This window comes from Microtus oregoni, unplaced genomic scaffold (genome assembly GCF_018167655.1).
Source record: "Microtus oregoni isolate MIOR12 unplaced genomic scaffold, Mior012 000021F_ref0000039, whole genome shotgun sequence".
NCBI classification, from domain to species: domain Eukaryota; kingdom Metazoa; phylum Chordata; class Mammalia; order Rodentia; family Cricetidae; genus Microtus; species Microtus oregoni.
In genome coordinates this window covers 23,108,045-23,132,902 of record NW_024543080.1, presented here as the reverse complement: position 1 = coordinate 23,132,902, position 24,858 = coordinate 23,108,045, and the positions used below count along the sequence as shown (strand labels likewise).

The following is a 24,858-nucleotide window of genomic DNA, read 5'->3' as shown; positions in this document are numbered from 1 at the left end:
TACACTTTAAAATAGAAGATAAAGGAATAGGACACTTAGACTAGAAAAACATCTTGCCCAGACTGTTAAGGTTAAACCATGGGTCTAGGAAGAAGTGACAGGAAAAGGTGAACTTGTGTTTGTTCTATATAATCCCAGGTAGCCTAGCATGCATATGCATGTATTTGTATGGGTGCATGTGCACATGTATGCTTCTGTATACAGAGACTAGTGACCATTTTTAGTTGGTAGCTTCCTTAGTCATTCACTACATTTTTTAGACAGGATCTCTGAACTTAGAGTTCACTAACTTGACTAGAGCATCTACCCAGCAAGCCCCAGTGATTCTCCTGTCTCTGTCTCCCTGGCACTGAGATTATGTGTGCTCCCAGATCTTTTTAGCATTAATACCAGGGGTCCAAATTCAGGTCTTTGTGTTTAGACAGCAGGCACTTCATCAACTGAGCTATTTGTCTAAGCCTTGTACCCTTGACATCTGAAATGATTGTATACGCTGCCTTCAAACCTCTGAGTGTACTCAATTGATATATGTTGGGATCAACTCTTTCATTTCATTTATATCTCTACCCTTTCTGAGACTAGCTCTGAACATAGTGCAAAAATGACATTCAAAAATTAGTTGTGAATTATTTTATTTTTTAAAATTATGACTTTTGGGTAAGATACAAAGATTGCCCACCCCACTCCTTGCACTAAACTTGCTATATAATATCACATTTAGTTAGTGATCCAGGTCTACAAACCCCCAAAGTGAATGGTTATTCATTCATTTATTTGGTCTAAAGGGCTTTTTCCACACCCAGCTTAGAGGCGCACCATTGTGTTGAAAGATTTAGGTCACTGATTTGGAAAAAAATACTTCCTTTGACAAATATTAAGAAATTTGAAAATAAGTTTGTCCAATATAGAAACCTTAAGATTTTTCTGGGGGACAAAGGGCCACCTTTAGTTTTCTTTGGGGTTCTTAGAGGTGATCTACCTAGCATTTAGGTTTTGAAGTCAAACAAATTAACTTGAGTTTATCATCACTTACTCTGTATAGGCTGTGGCCTTTGGTATAGTTGCTTAAAGATTCTTAAATCTAACCCTTAGTTTCCTCAGCTATTAAAATAAGGTAATTATAATTTAGGAGTTTATTGTAAGAAATTAATGAGTCAGCCGGGCGATGGTGGCGCACGCCTTTAATCCCAGCACTCGGGAGGCAGAGGCAGGTGGATCTCTGTGAGTTCGAGGACAGCCTGGTCTACAGAGCTAGTTCCAGGACAGGCTCCAAAGCCACAGAGAAACCCTGTCTCGAAAAAGAAAAAAAAAAAGAGAAAAAAAAAAGAAATTAATGAGTCAACTAGATAACAAAACCTGGATAGTGCCTGCAATGCATTAAGTGTCTAAAAGAATTCATTCCTTGGGCTAGGAATACAGCTCAGTGGCAGAGTACTTGCTTAGCTTGCGTGAAACTTTAGCCTCAAGTCCAGGACCACAAAATGTTCTTATTAAAAATCAAAGTAAATCTTTTAAAAAGGAGGAGGCCTGGGAGGTGGCTTGGCAGTTAAGAACATGTAGTACTCTTGTTAAGGACCTGATTTCTGTACTAAGAATTTACAACAGGAGGCTTGTCACCCAAGAGTTCGGGGAACCTGACACCTCTGGCATCATGAGTGAGCACCTACACTTTCATGCATATCCTCTCACACACCCAGGTACACAGAGGAAAAACAAATCTTTTAAAAAGAATCCATTCCTTCCATTTACTTTCCTCCTACAGCCTCAATAATCAAAGGAGACCAACTTATTTAATACGTCATCACTTACGAGGGGAAGACATTCAAGGCTACATGACTTTAGTTTTTTTGTGTTGATTATTTTCTCAAATTCTAACTTTTTAGTATTTTCACTTAATTCCTCCTGCTAACCAGTCCCACATAGTAACGATAGGGAACCCAGTTTTGAGAGTTCATTTCAAAACAAGATATTTAAAGACTTGAGCTTAGATGTCAAATTTCCCCCCAATACATTAATAGTTCCACTAGTTCCAATTAAATGCGACATTTTCCCAAGTTAATCCTATCTATGAAGAGGAAATTAATGTTGACATTTAAAGATTAACAGATGTTCTGTGAAAGTTATTTACTGGTGTGGCAAATTTGAGTGTTTTCATGTTAAAAATAGAGAAAATAGTCTTGATCAGCCCTTGTTCCATATGTATATACATATGGCTGCTGTGGATCTGTTCTTACCTGTGTACCAGCAACTCCTGCAAGGTGGTCCCATTGAGATTCTCCCAGTTCGAGTGCAACCTCAGCCAGGGCTGGCTTTCCTGTCCTTGGATCAGCTCAGTCACAGCGTGTTCTCTGATACAAGGCAAATGCTGGGTAAATATTCAAAGTATAATGATCTTTGTACAGGCATTATTATCATTTAAGACCCATTTGCTTTAAATACATATATTTCACATTGTAAATCAGTATTTCAAGAAAAGAAATTCATTTGGGAGAATTTGGAATGGAGCATGATTAGCAAATGGGGAGGGAGTTAGTAAAAGTAAACTAAAACCAAGCTACTTCAGTCAGTCTCTCTGTCGACATTTGAACATGATGAGGTGTTAGAATTCTAACATCTGAAAAACTTCCAAAACCTAACAAAGCAGAAATCAAACAGAAACAATGAAGTTCATCTTTCTGTCTCGTTTCTTCTTCATTGTGATCCTGAAACATACCAAGGCCCCAAAATACAGAAAATCAAAGGCCAATTACGACTTAAATATGTTAAAATTATAAGTGTGCTGGGCAGTGGTGGTACACTTGCGGGGCAGAGGCAAGCAGATCTATGGGTCTGAGGCCAGCCTGGTCTACAGAGTGAGCTCCAGAACAACCAGGGCTACACAGAGAAACTCTCTAAAGAGATGTGCCCAGCTTTCCAAACCTGGTGCTGTGGAACTAAGTAACCTGGAGGCTCTAGATTTCTCATCTCCCTTTCTTTTTGCAGCAAGGGAGAGAAGAAGATGAAGTCATGGTTTGCTCGCCCTCAGCTGACTTTCCTGCAAGTCGGGGACTGGCTTCCTCACGGCTATAAACCAAACACTCAATCAATATTGTGACCGAAAAGAAAAGAAGATTCCCCCAGGTCTGACAGAAACAGATCTTGCTGAAGAATGTTAAGCATCTCCATGCTGCTCACAAGAGCCTGGGAGTGAGGGGCTTTCATCTGGTTTTGATCAATGTACCTTCACCTCGGCCAATAAGTCAAGTCCCATTCATAGACGTTAGCACTAGTTTGTCTCCCAGGGATAAATGGATAGTGAAACAGGAACATGAGAAGCAAGGGAAGTGTGTTCTGAAGGAGAGTGGAAATGCAGATAAATGGTTTGCCTGCCATTTACCTATCAGGGTCATTAACTGGAATATTTTATTTCAAAGGATTACTGCGCCCTGCCATTAGGAATCTACACAGTCCTTTGCATGCTGCCTTTGGGGTAATGTAAAAAAATTTAAGGGAGGATGCTAAAATTAAACTTGACTTATGTTTCTAAAATGGGTTAGCCAGTCGTGTGCAAACAGGTACTGCTGGCTACCAGATGGTTTGAAACTCAAAAACAAATGTTACTTTAAGAGAGTTTAAATCGCTGATGCATTCAAGTGGACATTAAAATGGACAACTATGAGTTAGCAAGGATAAACGGAAATTGAAACAAGAAATTAGAGGCTATCATTTCAGTAAGAGAAATAGACTACAGCTTGTTTTCAAAAGTTATTTGGGGCCCTGAGCAAGGACGTCAAAAAAAGACGACATCAAATGTGGTAGAGTGAAGGCCGCTTCAGTCAGAAAGCTCGTCTGAGTCATCCATGTAGGAGCTGAGTCATGAATCATGATGATGGGGTTGGGGGTTTAGGTGAAGGTCTAGTGATCAGAATTCCAGGAAGAAAGCTGCCCTAGCTGGAAGCAATTCAGAGTGCTGGAACATCAGTAATCGGACCAGAATGTCTAATATCTAGTGAAGAAGGAGGGGGTGCTTGAAGATTGGTAAAGTATAATAGGGATTGATATTTTATAAAATGCTAGAATAAAAGAAATGAACTTTCTATCTAGATTGTAATATAATAAAAAAAAGATGGTTTTGAGATGAAGTTAGCATGTTGCTGCTGACTTGGAGGTAATTTTTAAAGACAACATGACGAAAACCTAAGGTCAGAAATTAAGCCATCCCCAGAAGCTGTGCGGTGACATTTCGAAAAGACGCAGCTATGTAACAATTTTGAGTAGAAATAACTCAAGTCCTCTTGGGCCGACTGCTGAAGGCCACTGAAGTTGTACCATGTTCTTATTTGCCCTGTTCTCATTCACAGTCATGGCCAAATCAATGCTCTAACCTCTGAGAAGCTGATATCCTAGGAGATTTGTATGGAGCAAGATAAATTCCTGCTCCTGAATTCCATGGTTCACAACTGGGGTCGAGAGGAGAAGGGGGATGGCTGGCTCTGAACAGTATTTGCTTCTGGAGAACTCAGGGAAGCTGGTTGTTATTTGATAAGCACTGGTAGGGATCTATTTTTAATGATGAGTTGTTTTCAGCCAAATGCAACACGAGAGAAAGCGAATCTGATTAACTTGAGCTCCTGCCTTGTTCGTTGCTGTTAATAACGGAGATTTTCTCTACCTCGCTGAGAAGTTGCCACTTAATTTTATAAATTATTCACAGGCTCAACTGACACGCTCTGAAATCCAGTTTGCTAATACATATCCAGATTCCTGACAGAGCTTACCATGAGTGACCATAAACATAAACATATGTGCTTGTGACAACAGGAATACTTTGTTTAGTTTTGTTTTTCCCAAAGATGATACCAGTAGTCTAATGGAAGAATAAAAAAAAAATTAAAAAAAAAAACTTCTTCCCGTGGGTACCTTTTTGGAAAGTACTCTCTTTTACCCAAAATATAATGTCTAGGAAGCACTACAAACACACCCATTGAAGCCTAGATTTTCTTTGCACCTAGACATTTAGCTGTACAAGATTTTAGGATGTACAAGAACTTAACTCCCCAAGCATACACCACAAGGCTATCAGAAAGGTCCCAAAGCTGCCATGTGAAGGTCATGGTACTCCATGGCCTGTTTCATGTGGCTTCTGTTTAGACCAACAAACATATACTCAGTACTGTAGGCAATTTTTTCAAGAAGTAAAAAACCCTTGGATTGTTACGTAGGGTAGATTTTCCCCATTCAATAAAAACAAAAGAAGGCAATGATGAATGAATGTGATCAAAATATATTATATTATACACATACATGACTTTTTAAAATAATTAATAATAAAAAGAAATCTAGAGCTGGAGGGTTGGCTCAGTGGTTATGAACACGTGCTGCTTTTGCAGAAGACTCCTAGGTCAGTCCTAGCATTCACATGGTGGCTCACAACCGTCTGTTAACTCCAATTCTAGGGGTTCCCATGCCTTCTTCTGGATTCCATGGGCACCAAGCATACACATGGTACACAGACATATATGTAAGCAAGCATTAATACAACAAAATGAAAAGAATGAATCCTTAGGAATAAAGAATTCTATCTTTTCTGGAAATCTAAGGCAGAAGTGAAAGACTAATATTTTTTAACAAATGTGTGGAACATTATTAGCAATTATGGAAATGCAAATCAATATCACAGTGAAAATATTTTCACATTACTAGGATGACTAGCAAAACAATTACTTAACAATCAGAGTTGACAAAAATATGAAGGAATCATAATTCATACCTTGATGGTAGGAGTCTGAAATGACATAGCCCCTTTGGAAAAGAGTTTGGCAGCTCTTTAAAAATTAAATATGTTACCATTTGCTATAGTAATTCTAGTTATAAGTATTACTACCTAAGAAACTTGAAATGTATGCTTGTGTAAAAGCTTACAGGTGACAATTCATTGCAGCATCATAAATCAACAATACGAATGAACCTGGAAAACACTAAGCTAAATGGAAAAAGTGAAAAACAATAGTAGATATTATATGATTCTGCTTATGGAAATGTGCTCTGTAGAAAAACCCACAGATGCAGAAAATGGATTAGTAGTCGTCAGGTCCTGGAGGAGGAATAAATGAAAACTGGTCGCTAATAGCCATGTGTTTTGGGGTGGGGTAGAATGGGCTGAAGCTAATAAAAGCACTTTGTAATCAGACAGTATAGACTATATAACTTTGTGAATATTGCAAAAGCATTGCAATTATGAATGGAAAGGGTGGCTTTTAGGATAAGCAAATTATATGCCATTCTTTGAAACCTTGGGACCACCATGACCTACTTATCCAGGGTTAATATGCTCGAGAACAGTATCCTGGGCTGGACTTTCAGCTGCAGGGAACACAGAGACTACTGGGTAATATAATAGATGGTGTCTTTGCCCAAAATATAGAAACATTCTCCAAAAGGATGATTTTTTCTTTTGATTAACTTTAAAAGATTAAGGCCAAAAAATTCAAATTACAGCTAATTCCATAAAGAAATTCTGCCAGTCAAATAGATCCAAGACACAGTTTCCAGATGAACTCAGTTCTGTAGAGATAGAGCTTATGGAGCCAGGAGACATGGGAGGTCACATCCCCTAAACTTATCCTCAAATGCCAGATGTCTCAAAGCTGCATTTGTCAAGGATTTAGAGGTCAGAATAAGTTCTGATTTGTATTGTTCATAAAGTGCATGCGCATATGTTTTTGATACTGTAAGTAGAAGTCGATATACTGTCAAAAGACCCCAGGAGCTTGATTTATACCTTTGTCTAACCAGCAAAACATTGTGCTTCCAGCCCAGGGAGAACCCTGGAAGAACCGACAGATGACAGTAAGTTTTCATGTTCAACACAAAACACCAAATCTTTCCCCTTGGACAGTTATGGTCTGCCATTTTTGCTCTAAGAAATCGATAGCAGAATCCGAGTCTGAAAAAAAGAAGCCCATGAACATCTTTTTAATCAACTGCCTCTACAAGAAATATTGCTGTGCCATTCCTGAAAATACTAATTCGGCATAGAAATGAGTTTATGAACTAGGTCTTTTTAGACCTACTGAAGTCAGTAAACACCTTTCTTAGGAGAAGGGTGAGTTGGTTCTAGATGCTAAATTACAGCACTGGTTTCAATCTGTGCTCACGGAATGAATCCTTTCAAAGATTAGAAATGACTATTTCTTCTTCTATACTTCAATAAAAAATTTCATGAACTCTGCTCTAAGTCTGTACCATTGTCTAATATGAAAATGAAGCCTATCTTATGTCCTGTATTGTTCTCCCAAATGTGTTTCCTACTACACCATGTTTCCTCCTACCCAGTGATGATGCTCCCCTCTGCATCCTCTACATCTTTCCTCCTACCCAGTGATGATGCTCCCCTTTGCATCCTCTACACACGGACTACATCAGTGCTCATAAGCACATACTCCACAAAATGAAAAGAGAAGGTGGAAGATGAGCAGAACTAATTAAGGGTGGGTTTCTAAGGTTCAACTTTTTGATGCAGGGTATGTATAAAAGCTACGGACCAGCCACTGAAGGCCGCAGCACTCCGTTCTAAAAATGAAGCTGGAAAGCCATCCTCCTTCCCTTCCCGCCTGGCGTGGAGACCAACTGTGATTGGAAAGACATTGTGATCAACGACTGTGACTCGAAGATGAAGTTATTTAGAGCTTGTTTGAGGCACCAGTAGCAGGCGTATGAATTTGTACAATGCAGGTGGTCTCCAGAGACCCAGGAAACAGCAGCTTTCTGAGCAGCCCATCCTTGCACCAGGAACATGACCTCCCCTGCCCGTTATCTTCATTCTTTCCCTCTTCTGCTTCTCTGTATTTCTATGAGCCACTAAAGTGTACCTAAAGCCAGTCTTAGATGACCTGATGCTATTTACTCATTTACACATGAATACAGTCAATAATTATAGCTTTTCAGCTATATTTTGACCTTAGATTCTCCCTGCCTCTCAGTGAAATAAAGTTATCAAAAATGAAAAAAAATACATCTATTATCTAAAATACTAACATTTCACTTTCAGAGTTAAAAAATTAGCTGGGCTGTGGAGGGGCATGCCTTTAATTCCAACACTCAGCCTTGTGAATTCAAGGCTATCCTAGACTACAGAGCGAGTTCCAGGACAACCTCGGCTGTCCATAGAGAAACTCTGTCTCAAAAAACAAAAATGAAAACAAAACAAAACGGAGTTGATAAAACATGGAAGATGAAATAAGTGAACTTTTGTTCAGAGTACCGCTATAGATCTAGCTGCCCGTGAAGCTCACACCAGGATGACTTCAAACCTGAAGCAATCCTCTTGTCTCTGCTTCATGGCTGTTGAAATTAAAGATATTCAATATCATATCCGGTAAAAAGAAATTATTTTAAAAAATCTCATATTCACTAAAAAAAGAAATAGAAGCAACCCAAACGTTTGAAGGGATAATTGAAGATGGTATAACACTGGAAGTGTTAGCTATGAACAAAAATGAAGAGTTGGTGTACACTGTAACACAGATGCTTGAGGATATTATCTAGACAAAAAGATCACAAGCTGTATGCTTCCTAATTAAAATATCCAGAATGGTAGTGAAATGCATAGAGACAAAAAAATACATGAGTGATTTGCGGTTCTGGAGGACAGTTGGGCGCATAGTTTGCTTTGCGGTAATAAAAACGTACTAGACAGAGGCAACGGAGACAGCCATGCAACACTGAGAGCATAAACCAACTGCAAATGAAATACTCACACTTGGTGTGCACATTTTAGCTCAGTAAAAATGTAATATGCAAGAAATACGAAAGAAGATAGAGAGACATTTCAAACAAGATCCCTTTCGTTTGCAGCTCGACAGTTCCGCTTAAGGTGGCTTTCGGAACTGTTGCTCTGGTTGGAAGTCTTTGCAGGTCTGACTTACCCTCGGAACTCCCAATAGAGCTGGTCTCATTATGTAATTGAATTTTCATATTAAGAAATACCCCTAGGTCTCGGTGAGAGACCCAAGTTAAGCAATTTCCAGGAGGCTTCCATTTATCTAATCAAAATCATATCCCATTTCATTTGAACACAATAATTTAATGGATTTTAATGAATCACGACAGCTATAATTTTTTTTTCTAATGCTGGAAAAGATTAAAATTCTCTTATTATTATAAATAGCACCAGTTACTTAGATTTCCAAAGATGTGGGTCTTTACATGGAAGAAAATAGCTCAAGATGTTAGCCGTGATACCATCTTGAAGCTGGGGTAGCGAAAACATGCAGCTAGTTTCTGAGTTAAATGGCTCGTTATTGTAAACAGTTTTCATTTGCTCTGTGGCTCCCGGGAAATGCCATCAACTCCGGTTTTTAAGACTAGAATTTCAAGGCTCCTTTATCTTTTATTTCTCTCATTCCTATATTTACACTAAGATCTCGCATATATCATTACCATAACAAATCAAAATGCCAGCTAAGTCCCACAGCAGATACATGTGCATATACATCCCATAGGTGTTTGGTGACAGCGCAGAATGAAGGCTTTCCTTGCAGAAGGAACTGAAACAGAATGCCTAACTAAACAGTGTGCTTCTGCCTTTCAGAGCATCCACTTCAGCCTGGGAACGTAGAAGCCAGAGTGGTCTTTTCCTTGACGCATATTTCCTGTATTACTTAGGATAAATAGAAATACCAGCAGCTTTGACTTCTATTTCTCAACTCTTCCTTAAAAAATAAAAAGTGTATGCTGCTTAAAAAGAAATTTTCAGTAACCTCGAGGAGGGGCATGAAGAGTTTTCCATCCAGGTTCCACAGAGGAGACTATCTAAACGCTTTATAAATAGTGAACGTATTCCATTTCAGAAGTGCTTAAAATACAGTTACTTCATTTACTTTCGAGGCTTCAACGTAACAGATCTGCAGCCCACACTCTACAGAGCAGGTGCCTAGAATTAAATAAGTTCCTCACGCCAGATTCATTTCCAGGGCTTTAGAGGATTCTTATTTCCCGGTTCTCCATCCATCATAAGGAAGATATTACTGCTTAGGTTCACGAAGCCCTCTGAGAAACTCATCAGTGCTACAAACTACTGACCTTACCCTAAACCCATCTGCCTGCAGGCCAGCTGACTCAATGCCTCCTGCCAGTCGTCGGCACACACGTGGTGTTCGGTCGCAGATCTCTGGACGACCAGGAATGAGGAGGAGCTCCCGTTTTTCGAGAGGGTCACTGAGCGGGGGAAATACGAGAAAGCCTAATTAAAAACACTCCTTCTCCTGAGGAGCAGAAGTTCGTATGCCTTTGCTGTGATTGCATGCACTCGTTCATGTTTATTTTAGTTGAGAACAATTTGGGGTTGACCCATTTTGTGCAAACCACTGTTCCCTCAATGTGACAGGAGACGGGGAAAAAAAGGGGGAATTCGTTCTGTTCTCTGCTTTCAAAGCCCTGCAGACTCCATTGAAAGAGACAGGCAGTTCCAGACCTTCCTTTATGAATTAGAAGGTGGCCAGAGGCAGAGTCCCAGGTGCCTTGAACTTACCCAGGGATTAGCAGAACTAATTGCAAGGAGCTATTTGAAACTCCATGCATTTTTTCCTTCAGCATTGGGAAATGGCAGCACGTGAGGTTGGTGCTAATCTAGGGGTCACGTGGCATATGCTCAGACCCTAGCCCCTGCACTGGGTCAGCCGCAGTTCATATGAGGAACACCGTGTACCTGAACACAGCCCACATGAAATTCACGACTTGGCCAGAGGATGCAAAAGACGAAGGTAGAAGCCAAGTGAATGAGAGGAGTGATGAGTGCGGAATGAGGGGATTAATCAGAAAATCAAGATCACAGCTGCCACAATAGCTGAGATGCCTTCAAGTCCTGCCCATGGCTGGAAATCGCATCTGGATGAGGGGCAAGACACAGAGCTGAGGAAGAGACCACTTTCAGATCCTCTTCCGGGGGATGTAAATGATCCAAGACTGACTGATTAATCAGCACTATTGAATTTGAGGGATGAAATAAAATCCAAGTCTAAAAACGACATGCTTCCAAACACTGGAATGCAGAATGTTATACATAGAATATAGACTTTTCAAACAGAGAAGTAACTTGAGGGGGAATGATTTTGTTACGTAGAAATGGCACCCATGAATCACCACTGTCAACTTTTAAACAGGCAAACAAAATAGATGAACTTGGCTGGTAAAACCCGTAAAGTAATTTAGGATTCATTTCGCTTAAATGGCTGACAGGCATGTGAATACAGGGCAGATGGCAGCGAGCAGGAGCTTACCACAGTCCCATTCATCTGAACTGTCTGAGCAGTCGACCCTTCCGTCACACCACAGGTCACGTGGCACACACTCATGGTTGACACATTCCAGCTCGTCGTCCTGGCAAAATGCTGGCAGGGGGACCAAGAAGGAAGAAGAGGGAAATGTTTGTGGGAAGAAAGCAAACTCTGTTCACATAGATAGACGGCTTTTTAGGGGTCCCACTATTAAATTACTCTCTGAGTCACGTATAAATCTCTTTCGGATTTTTTAAAATTATAGTAAATCTCCCTGATTGCCTACTTAGCATTCATTTCCCCTCTTCCTTCCGTGAAAAGGAAACCTGATTTTGTCCAGGTTCATACCAGCCATCCCAAGTCCCAGAGGAAGATCTTGATTAGTTTAACATCGTCATGGCATTTTTCCGACTATTCTTATCTGAGAGTAATTATCAGTCCAGGATTAAACGTGATTCCATGAGAGACCCTTGGTCTATGGTTTTATGATTTATGCATTACAAAATAGCATCCACCCAAACTCTGCCTGCCAGGCCATGTGCCTTACTTAGCTTTGGAACTAGGCCAGACTGGAGCAGACAGCTTCTAATCCCTGACTGGGACTATGCTGTGAGTGTCTGTGCTGAATGTCTTTCGTAATCCACGCAAAAGCCCCTGGCTACAGGCTGTGACTCTGCCCAGTGTGGACCCACAGGGAATCCCTCAGTGATATTCCAGAGCTAGGAGCACAACCCCCACTTCCACCTATGGAATGTGACCAAGGCAGCTCACCCACCCAGATGCCCTTGGCTTTTGACCATCCAGGCTGAGGTCAAAATAAAGGAGTCACAGACAAGGTGATGCATTTCCACTATAGCCTCATGAATTCACTTTGCACGACTTTTACTATAATAATATAACACATGTATGATTCACATAACAATAAATGTCTTCATTTTTGGTTAGGGTAAGTTGAGCTTTCTGTTACTTGTAACATTAGGAAATTTTTAACTAGTTCTAAAGATCATGGCTACATATCATTCAGACATAAAAGATTTCAAAAGCACAAAACAATCCTACCATCATAAATGTAAACTTTTTATGATCCTCTGATTTTTTATATATGCATATTTACTTCGAAAATGCAGGACAACAATGCACATATTACTGAATATTTTCTATTATTCGGCTGCTGTGTTTGGGATAAGTGTTCTCTGAGGCCCACTCTTGAAGATTTGGTCTCCAGCCTGTGGTGCTATTGGGAAGCTGAAGAGCTACTTAAGTGGTCTGAGGGTGCCGTCAGTGAAGGCGTGTCCTGAGGGAGCCAGAGGGACCACCACCTCTTCTCACTCTCTTCTAAAACACAGTCTTGAGGTTAATCTGCGTCTTTGCTGCTTCCTCTCCTCCGTGATATGCTTTCCTGCCACAGGCTCAAATGGAATGAGTCTACATTCCTGAAACATCCCAAATTCTGAGCCAAAATAAACCTAACTTCTTAAGTTGATTCCCTCGGGTATCCGTTTAACTAACAGGAAACCAACTACCTCATCAACTAAGGATATTTAATGGATCTAAGTCAAACTGTGTTTTTCTGTTTTACATTGTATGTCTTCCATTTTTTGGATGCTGGGTGGTATTTTAATCTTTCCATATTATTAGGATAATATGTATATGTGTTTTATAGACATTTGTCTTTTTTGGAATATGAAGGAATACCTTCATAGACAAAATCTTATCTGAAGAACTAAAAAACACACTGAAAATTTTGATATGTATTTCCAAATTTTTAGTTTATATTAAAGTGAGGCAAGGAGTATTTAAGATGAAAAACTCTGTTAACAAATTCTTCAAGGTACTTACAGCAGTTTTTTTCATCCATGCTATCAGGGCAGTCTGGAAATCCATCACAGATCAATGTGTGCTTCAGACACTGCTTATTGGCTGGACATTCCCAGAGATCTCTCTCTTTGCAACCTGGAAACAGAAGAAAAAAGCCATTCATGATAGATGCACAGTTGAAAATGGCATTTAATCAAATAAGGTAAAAAGGGAAACTTCAGCACGAAGGCATGATTCCTTCTTGAAGAGTTTGGACATTGGTGGTTACTATGAACAAGGTTTTGAGAGTTGGAACATCCAGTAGTTCCCATTCTGCATGACGAACAGAACAGCACTTCTAGCAGAAGATCCAAATCAACATATGGGAAATGGAAAAAAGGGAAAAAGCAGCTCTGCATTAGCATCCTTCCTGAGTTGTTCCTTTTGCTTTCGGAGTCAACTTGCCAGCATGCAAGGCATCTATCTATAAAGCAAGCTATGCTTTTAAGCAAATATGCCAAAACCTAGAGACGTAAAAGTGTGCAATCTTAAAGTGTAATTTCAGTCTACAAACTGAGGGGCCATCTGTATCTTTTGTAAAAGAGGCTCCTCATATGCTAAGTGCCTACAAAATTCATTTAAGAGCCAGATGCAAACCATTGTATTTTGGTGGCCAGATACCTAAGGTCAGATATCTACCTCATCAGCTAGTATGGGAAACAGAAATAATTTGGAAAAGATCAAGACTGTGAGTTTACAACTTGAACTTCAATTACCATCCCACCCCCCATGGAGCAAGTAGTTCAACTACACTTACGACATATCATTTGGTTTAAGTGCAGTGTTTGAATATCAGCTAAGATATGCCAAGATTCTACTGTACTAGATGCCCCCAGAAGATCCATGGTCCTCACCATGCTGTGAGGGTATGAAAGAAATGATTTCATAGTTTTAAACTGTTATGTGTTTGTGGGTTTTGAGATGGTTTTACTGTGTAGTCAAGGCTGTTCTCAAATTCAAGGGCTCCCTTGACTTGGCTGATGCCAGTCATTTCTCCTAGAACAGTGGTTAGCACATGGTAGACCCTTGAAGCATGATTAATTCAAATTCAACTTCACTTCATCTAAAGAACAAAAGACTCTAGTTCCCAGGAAAATATAATTTAAGATATCTAAAATTCAAAGCAATGACCAATAAATATACTCTTCAAAAATGTTATTTCTCATCAGACCTATGACAAAGAACTCAGAGAAATATCATGGATGATTAATTTAGAATTCTTGGAATCCATTACAAGAAAAAAATCTCACTGTTAAAAATAATCATTCCAAACAAGAATCAAAATACTCCAGCGGAGTAGAAATTTCACTAAACTCAAATTAGATTTAGAGTCTTTCATCAACCAAAGATATGAGAAGTAAGTGGTGAGAGTCCTTCACTGGCCACGCATCTGGAATGTTCTAGGTCCAGACATGGATTCAGAAAACTCATGGTCAAGATATTTGGAGTTTTCAGCTAGCAGAGGAAGCCAACCCTAAGTGCAACGTTCTGAAGACGGTGCCCTCTAGAGACTCAAAATGTATCCTGAAATCTGTCACAGGCCCCCATTTCTTTCCCACAGCCTAAACTTCTCATTCCACCAGGGAGCAGAGCAAATACAGAAGGTCTGACTGTGTTGTTGCTGGAGAAAGCACTACGTTAGTGGGGGATGAGAGAAAGGAGCCTGATGCAAGAAAACCTTTGGAATCGATGATGATTTGTACTCTTGGGAGGGATTAACATAAAAACAAGCACAGGAGCAGATCCCTCGGCATAAGGCCTTCTGTAGTGTACGCTCACGAACAACAAGAGGCGGAGGCATTCATTATCTACTGTTTGTCTGCATTCTCAAACCCTAAGTGAGTATTCTGTGAGCATTAATGTTTCCTTTTGTACATCTTCTTTTGCTAGAAAAGTTTGTGTGATCAAACACCTTTTAGGGGACGCAGATGGTGAGAATAGATGAAACGAAATGAAAGGAGGTCATGGCATTTGTCATGGGGAAGATAGCATTCTGTGTGAAGAAGCCACTTTGTCTGCAAAGTGACACTTTTGATGTAAGCCTGTGTTCAATGTACATTCTAAAAGAAAAGTGAAGACTTCTAAGAACAGATATGGATGAGCTGGACACGCCATGCAGCTTTAGGTTATGAGACCAACGGCAGTGGTTGTTAGAGCAGCAGTAATGCAGCGCAGAAGGACTGGCAAGGCACACCAGAGGAGGATGGTGACAGGTAAGTTACCAAGTCCTGATGTGCCCAGGACTTTCCTAGGTCAGGCACCAGATGCTCCTTGTTCCAAGAACCCCACTGGTCCCAGGAAAACTGGAATGACTTGTTAACTTAAATACTATTCCCTGAGCAGACTGCTCTGTGAAACAGGCTTCCATGATAGAGACAGGCCCCACCTGAACTGAACTCCTGATTTCTCCCCCACCAAATTTTTTTAATGTTGTTATAAGTAAGACAGTGAATCACTGTGGTGTGTGTGTGTGTGTGTGTGTGTGTGTGTTCGCCTCTTCATCACTGAGACAATATACTAAGATTGGCTCTATTGATATCAGGCCTACACCAAGTAAGCATTCAGTGCTCTTCTCATGGTATACAAGAAGCAGAAAAAGACACAGAAACCCAGGGCAAAATAACAAAATAACACAATACAGTCCCCCAAGAATATACACCCAATGACTCACTTCCTCAATGAGACCCATCTCTCAAAATTTCTATCACTTGCCATTAACGTCACTGAATTATGGAGCTATCCATGGGTTAATCTGAAGATTGGTTTAGGATCCTCAGAACCCAGTGACTTTTCAGTGAACAGGTTCTACTAGCCAGGGGTTCAAGACCACTTCATATCCAAATCACAACACACAGATACTTCCATATTACTTCATATCCAAAGCATAACCCTAAAGTAGATATTATTGTTGAATAAAAGTCTTATTATGCAAATATGAGGGGCATTCATCTTCTTAACTGCAAAAAATAAAACCTATTTCACTCTTCAGGCCAGAGCTACGAAGAAGGGGAAGGAGAAACTGTGATTCTGGGCCTTTGAGTTGATGAAGGGTGAAACAGTTCAGATCCAGGGACTCTGGGTCAGAAAATGCCCTGGGAAAGGACTGTGGATGCCCTTCAGAGTGAATCACATGAGGTGGGACAGCTGGGGCTCAGGCATGACTATCCTGCAAGAGTATACATGATCCTGACTCCTCCCCAGTGCCCATCCTAGCAGTCCACATAGATAGCCTATATCCCCGCTGGGCTCTGAGCACTGACCATTGCAAGCAACAGCACAGGTCCTATAGCTATGACCTACATCTTTAGTTTTGGCAGGTTTCCCAATCCTTCTCTTTCCTAGGGTTGCACACTTCATGTCCTCTTTAACACATAATGACTTAATGTCCCCTGAAGAGGCAGAAGGAGGGAATAGTAAGGATTTAATCACAGGCTGAGGATCCCTCTCAATGGCTGAAATTCTGGAAACATGATCAACAGGATCATCCATCCCAAATAGGACAAGATACTTTTATCATATAGATAGATGATAGATAGATAGATAGATAGATAGATAGGTAGAGATATAGATAGATAGATATAAATAGCTAGATAGATGATAGATAGATAGATAGATAAATAGATAGATAGATAGATAGATAGATATAGATATAGATAGATAGATAGATATAAATAGCTAGATAGATGATAGATAGATAGATAGATAGATAGATAGATAGATAGATATACAGATACATATATATGATAAAAGTTGGGAACTTTGTCCAGCTCTGTTTTGGGTATGTTATGTCAGTCCACTCCACACTGCCAAATTAGCTGACTGAAATAGGCCCAAGCCAAACAGAACTCCTTCTCCAAGCAAGATGAAGAGGGTGAATTTAGAAGGGAATTGCCTCTTAGATTCCTTACTACCATGGCAAATGGCTTCCTGGCCCCTGTCTTCTGAGGATTAGGATGGGAACATTATAAGTCTTTAAGTTATAAAAAGGTAAATTCTAGAGAAGAGAAATGGAAAGCTGAAATTGCCAGGAACTCTAAATGCTGAGTCTGGATGCCAAGCCTACATCTCCAGAGAGCATCTGCAATTCTAAGCTGCCCATCCATTACGCAACATAAGACAGTGACACATTGAACCGAGCAGCAAAATACCAAAGGGAAAGATCACTGCTCTTCTTTAGCAGGGAGGAATTAGGCCTGTTCAGAGATCAAAGACCAAACACACAGATTCATTCTAAAAGCACACTTAGGGTATGCCCCATGTATAGACACATGACTCACTCTTCCGATGACCGCAGAGCGGTCTCATCCACAAGCAACGCCCTTCTATGTGATAAATTATCTGTTTTCTTAAAGAGTACAAAAGTATAAAAACCCTTTCATAAAACTTCCAAAGTATCACATGAATGATTCTCTGAGGACCCTAGAGAATCGGACTCTGAGGAGCAGTTCTGGTTACATCTAAGGTTCTTGTTGTATCTGAGCTTAATAAAAGACCAAAGATAATCGATAAACATGGTTTTTTTTTCTTAATTTGAAGATAAATGAAAAGTCACTTGACAATTTGTATTGATCCCAAACTATCTCTGCATAGGGGTTTATCCTTATTTACTAATCAGGACAGTGATCAGTTAGTGGTTATAATGCTATATTTGGGTAATTAAATAATTTTACGTTAGATATAAAGAACTCGCTTATGCCATATTCTCATCTAACGCCCCCCTGAGAAGACCCCTGACTGCATCAGACCTCGGGTGCTACTGCATTTATATAATAGCTTAGCCAGACTGGTCTCAACCCTAAGGAAAGCAAACCTCAGCCTTACACAGTCAGTGTCAAAGCCTGACAGCAAAAATCAAATACAGAATTCCACTGCTGTTTTCTTATTTTTGAAGTATAATTTTTGAATTGATTCTTTGGGAATTTCAACTCATGCACCCCAATCCCACTCATTTCCCAATCCCTCTGTATCCACCCTTCACCCTTGTTGTATCCCCCTCCCAAAGGAAAACTTAAAAAGAAATAATTAAAATTAAAAATTAAAAAAATAAGAATATTTAAAAAAAACAAAAAAGCAAGTAAACAAGAAAAAAACACTTTGCTCTTCTGTCTTTCCCTCCTCTCCAAGGCCTCTTCATTCTTCTTAATGCACTGGGTGGCGCTGTGTATCATGCAGTAGACTCGGCTGTCCAAACAGCTTAACTTGCAACTGTTCACTGTGTAATGAGTTGTTGGCCTGGTTCAAGGGCTTCTGGCTTCTGGTATATCATCAATACTGGACCCTCACTGAAACTTTTCTCAAATATCCTGCCTTTGCCCTGAGTCATGGAGATCCTGTAGCTATGGTTCCACGGGCCTAGTACCTTCACATGCTCCAGCAGGTCATAGCCAAGGTAGATGTTGGGGAGCACCAACTCAAGGACCTGGATGTGTGCCTGGGTGGTAGCTAAGTTGGTCAGTCCAGCTGCTGGGACCACACCACTCGGGGAATGGGTGGGGCCATCTTTCCCAAATGTGTGTTGGGGAGTGGGAAGGCAGTTCTCCTATGAGGGGTGAGACCAGCTCTCCATGTTGAGATCATTGGGGTCCATTATTTGAGGGCAAATAAGAGGCGGGGTCAGCACGCCAGTGTGTGGAATAAGGGCCCTCTCTAGACCAGTGAGGGGCAGGAACAGATCAACATGGCCCTTGTACTTCAACACATGGTTCAACACATGGTTCACATGTACCCATATGATAACACGGGAAATGGATATCAACACAGACCCCAGCTGCAGCAGGGGTCACCACGGTCTCAGGGGCCAGTGGAGGCCTGTCAGATCATCATCGGCCCAGCAGCAGCATGGTTCCTGAACTCCAGCATAGTTTTAGGTGCTCATCCAGACCCTGGGCAATCCCATGGCCTTCAATAATAACAGGAACCACAGACTTCAACACAGACCCTGGCTGGGGTAGGGCCATGGTCCAGACGTGGTCCTCTGTACATTGCTGTTTTCTCAACACAGACCCTGGCTGGGGTAGGGCCATGGCCCAGACGTGGTCCTCTGTACATTGCTGTTTTCTTTGCCTTTCATGCTTGCCTCTCTGTTCAGGCCTGTTTGTTCTCCACTGCTTGGTTCATGGAAAGTGTTATGCTGAAACGGATCTTAGTTTAACTGTATATGGATACGTTTTATATTTTACCACTGGCAAGCTGTCAATCTGTAAGATGAGGAAGCTCTTCTGCCCTAACACTGCTGACTCTCCTAATCCCTTCCGCGTCTCCAAGGCTTCCCTCCCGTGAGTCAGTTCTCTGGTGATGCAATCAGGCTTGCAGAGTCCTTCCAAGCATTTGTTGAAAACGCTCGACTATTAACAAACCTTGCAATGCTTGTTTACAGTAGCAATTGCAACAACGAACAATTTAATCATGAGAGCAGAAACCCAATGAGAGCAAAATTCTCTGCTAAGTTCTCCCACACAGATTTTGAAAGTACATCTGTAATTTATGTGCTTTGGTAATCACATTTCCAGACAGAAAATTGCTAAAGAAATATACAATCAATTTAATTTCTGACACATCGAAAGTTTCATAACTGAAGTAAGTGTTGTTTTGAAGGGAACCCCCAGTAGTGTTGCTAAAATTTCCATGTAAGCTGTGGATTCACAGTACACAGTTCCAAGCACTGAGTGCCTTAAATGCAAGAAGCATAGAATAAATCAGAGCAATAAGAAAGATAGAATGCAGCCCAACCTGCCTGTTTCTATTTCCTCATGGGTCTATGTGCACATGAAAACAGAGGTTAATAGCACAGGATAAACTGTAGAGTACCCAGGTTCCTTGGGACCTGACATCATCAGTGATGTGTCTTCCCAACACACTGGACAGCCCATCTGAGTACATACATGCATGCCAAGGGGGAACTTTTCCATCATGAAAAACTCAGTACAAATTTTCTCATGTAAATTATTACTATTAAAACAATCAGTTTTGCTCCAAATGAATTAATTTCTTATCAATTTCTAACTTTTTACATCAGAACTATCAATGGTAGCTATGATATTTTGAAAATGAAAAAAGTTTAGTTTATCATTGTGGTATTCTGTTAATTATAAGATTAAAACTTTTATGAAAACTTATTATTTAACTAGAATGTTGATATTTTAGTACTTAAATGAACTATATTATAGTACTGTGAATTTATCTTTTATAATGAATTTTGGAATTGTAGCCAGAGACTGCTTGTTTATTTCCCAGCTGCTCAGACCCAAATAATCACACAGAAACTATATTAATTACAACACTGCTTGGCCAATAGCCTAGACATATTCCTAGCTAGCTCTTACATCTTAAATTAACCCATTTCTATTATTCTCTGTATCACCACAAACTGTGGCCTACCAATACAAGTTCCGGTGTCTTCCTCCTTCAGCAGCTACATGGCATCTCCCTGACTCCACCTACTCCCTCTATATAGCTCTGTTCAGATTTCCTGCTAGGCTTTATTCTGCTAAGCCATTGACTGAAGCAGCTTCTTTGTTAACCAATGATAATAAAAACATATTCACAACATATGAAGGGGAATCCCACATCACAGAATGAAGACCATTTATTCTTGGCAAGATTTTGTATTTTTTCATTTATTTGTTATGTTTTCTAGACTCATGTAGCAGCCCAGGCTAGCTTCATACCCATTTTATCATTGAAGATGACCTTCAAAATGCTGAGATTTCAGGTGTGCAACCCCAAGTGACATAACCCATTATTTTTGTTTGTTTGTTTTTTGTTTTTATTATTTTTTTCCCGAGACAGGGTTTACTCTAAAGTTTTAGAGCCTGTCCTGGAACTAGCTCTTATAGACCAGGCTGGCCTTGAAATCACAGAGAGCCACCTGCCTTTGCCTCCCGAGTTCTGGGATTAAAGGCCCATTATTTTTTAAACTAAGTATTTGCCAAACATTTAGTCACCCACTGGAAATTTAGTCACTTCAATAGAATCATATAACCAGAATGATTTGAATAATCTAAGATAATTGATCTTATATCATACCTTTGAATACTATACCCCTGCAAAGTTCTTAAGTGAAAAATCTAATACATTCTGGATATGCTACTGATGTGACAGTCAGTGAATTTTTATTTTTATTTTTTATAGAAAGCTCACAAACAGGCAAAGTATAGTAAGTTCTCAAATTATTAAATATTGCTCCATAGAAAAATTACACTGACCTCTGTACCATCATCCTGACAACTGTAATCTTCCAGAGGATGCGTGTGTCCATATTTATAGTTGCTGATAGTGGTTCAGTTGATTGCTTTTGGCATTTTGTCTTGACCAGGAGGACAATATTTACTATGAAAATTCATTTTGAGGGGGAAGGCAATATTTCATACTTCAAAGGCCAACTGAATGAAATAATCTCAAAAGATATATTACCTTATGTGCTTCCAATGAATAAAATGTCAATTTTATTTTAGGGTATGACAGACTAAATAATCATAAGCAAGCAAGCCTTTAGATAGCACTTCAATCATTCTGCTCAATGCCAGGCATTGTTTGCTGGAAAACACTGTCTGTGTTCTGATCCCTGGCACATTCTCAGCCGACAAGAGCTACCGTTTTTCAGGACAATAAACCGAGAACGGCAGTGTTCAAATTGCCATTGGCATTTTCAGTCTCCCCATGGCGACTTCGGGGCTCAATAGAAAAGGTGTCAAGGAGAGTTTTATCCTTTTCAGCAGAAACAAAGCGAGAGGGGCATGAAAATAAATCTCAATTAAATGTGAACACTGTGGCCTGAGCCATCTTTGTGGATGCAGATGCCCGATTAGCAACTCAGGAAGGCTATGCCAAGACAGCATTATTCTTCCCAGAAGCCAAATAACTGAACTGCTTTGCAATCTAATAACAAAAATAGTTCCTCACATTTGTGAGCTGTTCTTTTTCTCATATATATTTGAATTTATATCATATATTGGCATATGATATAAATTGCAATTTTAATATAAATTAAAATGTAACTTAATAGAAAGATCATATCAATTCATAGCTTATGGTCTGTGGATGTCAGAAGTAAATGCAGTAGCCTTAGAGCAGATGCTGCTTCCTAAACAAGCAAACTGTTTACATATTCCAACACAGTTCCTTATACTTGGCAGTTACTATTGTGAATGAAAAAGAACCAGTCATATCTCACACACATACCGCAGTTCTCTTCATCGCTGTCATCGTCACAGTCAGCCTGGCCATCACATCTTCTGGAACCTAGGACGCACCGTCCTGAGCGACACTTGAAGTGGCTTGGCGAACATTCTGTCAAAAAGCAGTGCATTGCAAAGACGTCAACCAACATCTGGGTTTCCATTGAGAGTGGGCAAGTACTAAAGATAGAACAGGTCACCACACAGCTGGAGCTCCCGGAGTTCGCTTGGCTTTCTTCTCTCTGTTCATCTCCATGCCTCTCCTTCATCCTCGGTACCATCTCTCAAAGCACTTGGTGCCCGTGCTTTGCAATAACTAATTACCTTTCTAAATGGACACCTAATGGTGGCCTGAGCCTGAAATCCCTTGAGCAATCCATGATCCCAGCTTCCCAGAGGTTCTAATCTTTCATTTGATGGACTGGTCCCCACGACTGCTTGCCCACTAATAAAATCTTACACCGCCTTCGCACTTGGAAGAGCCAAGGGTTGGTGTTTGTCATCAGCTTCATGGCTCCTAAAACAAGCACCATCCACCAATACCTGGGCACTGTAAGAGGAGGATGCTCGAAGTGGGAAATCGCTGGATGACTAAGCCCATCTCCGAGTTCATTTTTATTTCTTAAAATTATTTTACACATGCTAGCAATGATAACAGAGCCTTCTGGGGTAATCAAGCAGTTTTTAGCATCCCTTACCCTTGAATCCTAATTGATAACTAAATAGAAAGCAAACAACCAACCCTCCATAATTCAGAGACAGCAAAGACTGGCTGACATGTTCATCCATGTTAGATGCCCTAATGGAATAAACTGGAACATTAACCTTCCACGTCTTCATTGGGCAGGAGGCAAGTTTGATTGTCTGAATTTTCCACTGGGAATTGATTGCAATCTGTGTCTTCAGGCCACTGGAGGCCCACGATCCCAAGAACAGACTCACAGCGCTCTTTGGAGTGCTCACACAGGTGTCTACAAGTAGAAAGACAACGTGTTGAAAGTCGTCTGACTCCACTGGAAATGTATGATTAGAGTGCGTGTAGGTTTTAATCCTATGTGGAACTGTATGCAAAAGAAGTATGCGGAAACGCACCAGCATGCATAGATACGTAACCGGCACTCAGAGAACCCAAACAAGCACTATCTCTACAAAGAGGACACACCTGCTTTTGCCAAGAGAGATTGAACTTCAGATAGAACAATGAAATTCTCTCCAAGACTATGATCGCCTTCCCTTTGGCTTTCTACTTTACTGTGTTTTAGGCAAATACTCCCCAGCCTTTGGTTTTAAACAGAAGAATGTCCAACATCACTTCCTATATAGTCTGTCGCAGTGGACGATGAGCCTACCCAGGAACCTCCAGCTGTGTGTTTCTCTGATGAGTGTGAGGGTGGAGGGTTCCTGTGCTATGCTGGTTTACCAGGGACTTTGCCTCTCTTTCCCCTTCTTCAGCTTCCATCAATACTGCTTGCTTGTTTGTTCTAAAGATAAAACTCAATTTCTAGTTTAGGTTTGGAATTTTCAATGATCATGAATATGAGACATTCTCATATTCGTTTTGTAAAATGGTAAGTTCAGTATTATTTTTGCCCTATCTGTTGGATTAGAGTTCTGCTAGACATATAATAAATGTGCCAATTCGGCTGTAGCTGTCTCTACCACTTTCTGGTTTTACTATACAATGGAAATAACACTAACAGCAACACCAAAAGTTCAAGGAAGTTTTTGTCAAAATCTGTGTGGCCTTTGGTGATAGACACCCACTATGATGGCGTAACCTCAGTCAAAGGGGATCATGAACATGAGACGTAATCACCCTTAAGCTTTTGCCACACTGGGAGGCTCAGTAAGGTTGGTTATCTCAGATATGCAACTTAAAAATTAAATGTTAAGATTAGTAAACAGACTCAGCAGAAACAGCCATGTGTTAATTTATAAGCTTAGGAGCATATTAGTTTGCTATAATAAAATAAGTTCATGCATAAATATCAAAATGCAGGCATTAAAATGGAAAGACATAGCATTAAAGCTAAAAAAAAAAATTAAAGTCTCCAAAAGAAGTTTATCAACATGTTCACTCAACTTCTCAGAACCATTTACAACCAGTCATTTTAGGTTATAAAACTTAAACAATGAAATTCAATATGGATATACACTTATAACTATGGTAAAGATGGATGTATTAGGAAAATTTAATAATTAAGTGAATTTAACATAAATAGATATAAAAAGAAAATCAAGCACAGCTTGGGAAGTCCTATTCAAAGCAGGAATTCACTATCATCATTGATCTTGCTTAGCAAAAACAGGGTAAGATTTACAAATAACTTTTCAATATAAAATCAGTAGATACTCTATAAATACTTCATTTGGGCATGCAATAAAATTTTCAGAATTAGTTTTGTCCGGGAAACACTAAATTTTTCTCTCTTCATCTTGTTTGATATGTTCAGCTGCCCTAGTCACTCTGAAATCCTTCTGTTTCCTGCCCTGACTCGAGAGATGCCCTACTTCATCATCCGCTTGATATACAGCCTGAAATTTATTGTTTTCCCATCTGCCCACTATAT

General features: G+C 40.0%; 1 protein-coding gene across 2 annotated transcripts in view; it reads right to left on the bottom strand.

Moving 5' to 3' along the window:
• The window catches only part of Corin (corin, serine peptidase), a 193,529-nt gene that overhangs the window by 21,105 nt on the left and 147,566 nt on the right, over positions 1-24,858 (bottom strand). For both annotated transcript variants that reach the window (XM_041671466.1, XM_041671465.1), the window contains exons 12-17: positions 23,114-23,259; positions 22,293-22,400; positions 13,095-13,208; positions 11,259-11,369; positions 10,068-10,197; positions 2,235-2,348 (exon numbers count right to left, since the gene is read on the bottom strand). In XM_041671466.1, the coding sequence (XP_041527400.1) occupies positions 2,235-2,348; positions 10,068-10,197; positions 11,259-11,369; positions 13,095-13,208; positions 22,293-22,400; positions 23,114-23,259 (723 nt within the window). The remainder of the gene's footprint in view (positions 1-2,234; positions 2,349-10,067; positions 10,198-11,258; positions 11,370-13,094; positions 13,209-22,292; positions 22,401-23,113; positions 23,260-24,858) is intronic.